The sequence below is a fragment of the Sinocyclocheilus rhinocerous genome, unplaced genomic scaffold (genome assembly GCF_001515625.1).
Source record: "Sinocyclocheilus rhinocerous isolate Xijiao unplaced genomic scaffold, SAMN03320098_v1.1 scaffold1961, whole genome shotgun sequence".
Taxonomy (NCBI): domain Eukaryota; kingdom Metazoa; phylum Chordata; class Actinopteri; order Cypriniformes; family Cyprinidae; genus Sinocyclocheilus; species Sinocyclocheilus rhinocerous.
The window spans coordinates 35,676-41,723 of record NW_015662980.1 but is presented as its reverse complement, the minus strand read 5'-3'; the positions used below and the strand labels follow the sequence as shown (position 1 = coordinate 41,723).

The 6,048-nt window shown below is 34.4% G+C and overlaps 1 protein-coding gene across 1 annotated transcript in view; it reads left to right on the top strand.

Moving 5' to 3' along the window:
- crb3a (crumbs homolog 3a) overlaps positions 1–4,213 on the top strand; it is a 6,259-nt gene extending 2,046 nt beyond the window's left edge. Inside the window, exons 2-3 of the mRNA XM_016538952.1 lie at positions 2,340–2,383; positions 3,559–4,213. Coding sequence (XP_016394438.1) covers positions 2,340–2,383; positions 3,559–3,768 — 254 coding nt within the window. The 3' untranslated portion in view covers positions 3,769–4,213. The remainder of the gene's footprint in view (positions 1–2,339; positions 2,384–3,558) is intronic.
- The last annotated feature ends 1,835 nt before the right edge of the window (positions 4,214–6,048 follow it).

Sequence of the window (6,048 nt, the reverse complement as noted above, 5' to 3'; positions counted from 1 at the left end):
ACACAACTGATAAGAAAAAACTAAGAAACATGTTATTTCAACAAAAAAACATCAACTATGAATTGTCATGCAGGGAATTCTGGGAGTGTCAATTTACAGTTTTTCTCTGTAAATTATACAATGGCTTTTTCTTTTTCACTTCCAAAAACCGTATTTTTAACAGTATTTTACTGTAAAATTACATTAAATGTAATTACATTTATTCACCGTATATAGTATGGAAACTTACTGTTAACCAGTTAACAGGTTCTTACTGTAGCATTTTTACAGTCTTTTACTGTTAAAATCACAATCATTTTTACAGTGCAATAAGCAAATTAGGAGTTTTTTTAGGCAAATGTGGCAGTTAATAGTTAGTTAATAGTGAGAGCTGGTCCCCAAACTAAAGTGTGACCATAATACTTAAACACATTATTGTGGTGTTTGTTGTACACCTTTGATGCTGACTTAAAGAAAATGAGAATTTGAGGCTTGGCCATAAAATAGGCGTCATTTTCTTTATAGAAAATACAATTTATTTGTATTATTCTTCTCATTTTTGGGATAGAATATGTTTAGTGAGATTCATGAGTTGGGCTGTAAACAGTCATGCAAACAAGTTTCATGCTTCACGACTCAAGTTTCTTTCATTCTTTAAAGTTATCTTTGCACCTTTGCCCTTGAGGGATTATTTACTCCTGTAAATGATTAACATTTTTGTTTTTTTATACGTATCCTCCCACTCTCTCTCTTTCCCTTTTTCTCTCTCGATCTCTCTCTTCTATATATGTTTTTTATGTGTGTTCTCATAGCGTTTAAACATATATACTTCTAATTATCAATTTGCAAGTGTAACATTTATTTTCACTCAAGTAAGCAGTTTGTACCATTACTTGTTCTCTGACCTTCAAATGCACATTATGGTTTGTCAAAGTGCAGTGATCATGTGTATCAAAACTTGAGGTTTTACAAAGTTGCCAAATTTTGAGATTATTTGGGGTGTGAGGGATTTGTTGTTCCTTACAGAATTGAGGCTAAGTATGGGGCACCAGTTGATACTTTGCTTCATTATTATTAAACAAGGTGACGATGATAAGAATTTATAAATTCATATACAGTGAATATGATATCATCCAGTCATACAGTACCACATGATTAAAGACAATGTAATTACTTAATAAGTGCAGTGTTTTTTTTTTTTTTAAATAGTCAATAGGCTATCCTTTAGTTTATATTTGTGACCTATTCATTGCTTTTTGCTTATATGGGGAGGGACATTGTCCCTGTAGACAAAAATTTGCATGTGAAAGATGAGTCATTAAATATTTTTGGCCAATTTTCCCAGAAGAATCTTGAAGAATGTATGCTAAAAGTGTTGTTTGTCAACTTTTAGGATTGCACTAGGATGTAGATGAACTTCAAGCTAACAGGCATCTCATTTGTATAGGTATATGTAAATTAAGATTTAACTTAGTCACTCTCAATTTTAGCCATTTCTTTTGTATTCAAAATCCATTAAAAAAGGAAGCTCTGAACATGTACTGAATGTTGGTGTTTCATAATATTGTTGTAAATCATTTAAACTGTGAGATTACACCATCACATTGCGCATGTATCACACTTTACACCATTCGACATGAAGAAAACTTCAAGTTCCTCTTTTATTAACATTTAGTTCTCATCTTTGTTTATTTTTCTCAGAAATATATTAATAGTGAGCTCTGTGACATAGGTGTGCAGCATAGTGATGTGATTTGAAATGAAACCGACACGCCTCAGATAAAATATTAAAGAACCAAAATATGCTACTTTGAGCTGCAACACTGTCATTAAAGAACCATGCAAGATTTGTGAGCCATAGGATGAGTACCAACGTCATATTAAGAGTCTGCATCATCATTCCTGTTACGGAACTGCTCTGAGACTGAGTGAGGATCCAAATGCAGTGTTTATTAGGAAAGTCCAGAATCGAAATCAGACAGCAGGCAAGGGTCAACACACAGGCAATCAGTCCGACTAAACAACAAGGCAGAGAACACAGGCAAAAGGGTAATCCAGAACACAGGCTAAGAGTCCAAAAACCAAGATACATATAACCAGGAGAACCGCTCAGAGATGCAGTGTAACACTTATAAGACTTCGCAAAGAATGACAAACTAAACCAGACTTATATAGGGTGAGCAGACAGGGTAAATGAGACACAGGTGCAAACAGTGAGTGTTGATGAGTCCAGGCAAAGGATTATGGGAAATGAAGTCTTTGATGTAGTGGTAGAAGTCTGGGATGGACAGCTAGAGATCGTGACAATTCCAAATCTGTACAATTGGTTTTTATCTCATTGTAATGTTTTCTATTTTCAGGGGAAACGACCACAATGCCCAGTAACTCTACAACTCCCAGCCCAGTAAGTAGATTCTCCTGAGGTGTAGTCGTGTGTTTATTTCCTCTCTCCATATATTAGCCTGAAGTGCATCATCTGTCTAGAAATTAAAAGACGTTTATTTCTCTTATTTGTATCTGATCAACTATTGGCCAATATACTGTTTGTTTGATCTTTAAGAATCAGAGTTTCCCAAAATTGAGAATAAGAAATTGAATCTGAAAACTTAAGGTAAACTAATAAGTTGGGAAATAAGTTGTTCTTCTTGGGATTAGTAAGATTTAGTAAAATGTTTTGAAATAAGTTTCTTATATGTTCACCAAGGCTGCATGCTTTGATATTTGATCAAAATACAGTAATATTGTGAAATATTATTACAATTTAAAATAACTGTTTTCTATTTGAATATATTTTGAAATGTAATTTATTCCTGTGATGCAAAGCTGAATTTTCAGCATCATTACTCCAGTCTACAGTGTCACATGATCCTTCAGAAATCAGTCTAATACGCTGATTTTTCTGCTAAAGAAAAACAATTCTTATTAATATCAATGTTGAAAAAAGTAGCTGCTTATTATTTTTGTGAAAACACTTTTAAACAATTTTATGCATGCTTGGTGAATAAAATGATTAGTTTCTTTAAAAAAACAAAACAGAAATAATAAAAATCTTACTGACATTTATGTTTATGGGTAATTCATAATGATAAAAAAAATACTGAACATATTATTAAAAACGGCACCAACAGCAGTTGGTGAAATTAAAAGAATGAATTTTGTTTAATTTCATTCCATTTTACTATATCCTCAAATTGAAATGTTTACTGCATCCGGTAACACTTCTCACTTTTCAGTGTCCTTGTTACATGTTATAACTATAGTAATAACAGTAAATTATGCATAATTACATGCAACTAGCCCTAAACCAGTCCCAACCCTATAGTAAGTACATGGTGTTAATTAATATTATTCAGCATTTAAACATATAATTATGCTGTAACAAGGACATCTTAAAATAAATGTTAACACTGGATCTTGCTTGCTACCTCAATTTAAACTCTATTACAGTTCTGAATTGCCTTGGAATGAAAACATATCACAATATTTGATTTCTTTATGCGATCAAGTCCGTGTTTAATGCAGTTTAGCATCCTGTTGTACTGCTTCAGTTGATTAACGCTCCAACTTTTCTTTGTCCAGGGCCCTAATATTGTGGCAATTGTGGTACCAACTGTGGTCCTGGGACTGCTGGCTATTTTGACAGCGGTTCTGTTGTTTCTGTTCTGCGTGGTGAAGAAGAAGAGACAAACAGAAGGGACGTATCGACCCAGCACAGAGGAGCAGTCAGGGGTGCGTAGTGTAGAGACGCCTGACGCTCTGAAACTACCCAAGGAGGAGAGACTGATTTGACACACTGGTTTATGACTAACCTACTGCACATGATAACAGCGACTCAATTCCAAAATGGTTAAACGGATAAACATTAACTAAGGAACGTTTCTGAAGGCACAAGGCACAAACTTAGCCCTATGTTTTGGCTAAACAAAGCGAGTCTGACTACTTGGAAGAAACTTGAAGGAACAGATTCTCTCTCCAAAAGGCAACATATTGATCGGCACGTGCAGCTCTCTAGCATTTTTTGCCATTTTAGCCTGGTAGCTTTTGTCTGAATACTTCATTTTGTGCTGTGTTACCTGTTTTAATGGTTGCGTTACACATACAAATGCTGATGTTTGTATGTAGTGTTAAGATAAATTTAAAGGTGAAGCATGTAATTTCTGCACCCCTAGTGGCACAAAACAGAATTGCAGTTTTTTTGTTTTGCATTCAGAATGGGCCAGACTTAAAAGGGATAGTTCACCCAAAAATGAAAATTCTGTCATCATTTACTCACCCTCAAGTTGTTCAAAACCTGTATGAGTTTCTTTCTTCTGTTGAGCAGAAAGATATATTTTTTTAAATGTTGGTAACCAAACAAGTTGACAGTAGCAACTGACTTCCATAGTATGGGAAAAAAATACTATGGAAGTCAATGGCTACCATCAACTTTTTGATGACAAAATGATGACAAAATTTTCATTTTTGGGTGAACTATCACTTTAACGGCATCAGCTAACCAATGGTGTGAATTTGGGGGCGGGACTATCTGTTTGACTGAATAAGGAAGCTTGTTTAAATTAGTCATTATTTTTGCATTTCTGTTTGTTGGCACTAGATTATGCACACTACACCTTTAAATATTTATCCAAATCAATTTGCTCACAATATAAGATGTTCATGCTCTCATATATGTTTGTTGAAACCACTTCTCAAATTATTTCAATAGCTGTATTTGTCTCGATTTACCTCAGTAATGTTTTCTTACCTATATAATTTAATCTAATATCAATTTTCCAGAAATTTGATCAGTGCAACAATGAATTCTACTTGGAATCGTTTTTGATTCTTTTATCATTGCATGAATGTTTACACTCAAATATTTCATGCATTCTGGTTCACTGGAGTGCCTTTTCAAATTTCAGCTTTTTAGAATCTGTCAAATCGTGCCGTTTATGTTTAAAATTAAAAGTCACAAAGGTCGTGCTATATTGTGAATATAATCACTGCTAATGGGTTTTGTTAGGCACAACACTCACTATATTTACAATACAGCACGGCCAGGTGCCTTTGCTTTTATAAAACGGTTATTCCATTTAAAAAAAATATTGAGGACACAGCACAAATTTTCATTAAAACATCATATTATTTAGCTAATTCATTAAGTGTTATTCTTCCACTGAAGATGCAGTCTCTAACATCATAGAATGTTACTATGCAACAAAAATAAGTTGCTGTGCCGTGATATGGTGAACAGGTGTGGATTGTGAAATTTAGCAGGACTGTGCTGTGCTGGTCATCTTCTGTCTTCCGTTTGTATTTCCACAGCTGAAGGTAAGGTCGTACAAATGTATGAATGAACCGCTCGTTTTAAAATCTTCCCAGTGACTGACATTTGTTATGACATCTGCTGTACAGAGCTACCATTAAAACGGAAGTTCAAAGACAAAATTGTAAAGACGGCTGCTCACTTGTTTCTCTGACGCATGGTCTATTTACCCATTGGGCATTATTTCTTTATACACAATAGTGGGTGCAGCTATTTTGTAGCGTGTCATCCGCTTACAATTATTTGTACAAAACAGTCTGTTATTCTGCTCGATGTTGCAAGTTGGTATTTGTTATCACATTATTTTATTATTGTAGCGCAAACTAATTTACTGTTTACTGTTATTCTTCTAATTATTTGCCCAGCAGCTAATGAATCAGAATTCTTGCACATTGGCAGAAAATAGCTTACTTCTGCGTTGGAACTTAACCCCTTAACACCAATCCACATCTGTTGAAAATTTGTAGCTGGATAGGTGTAGGCTTCTTTGGAATTTTATGACATTACATAAATGTCCTATGAGTGCTGACACTACAATAATATCTGGGTCTGCATGGAGGAGTATCTTTCTTAAGAAGCATAGTAGAGTAATTAGTCAGCATCACTTAAGGCTGTCTCACAGATTTTCTTGCCAAGAACATTGTAAGAGCTTATTGTGAGGACTAGATCTAAGAAAAGCATGTTCAGCACGTTGTTTTCAGGAACACTGCTCTCTAGTGGTCTAGTTTGTCTTTCAGGCAGTTGTTTTATGCTGCCATTTTCTT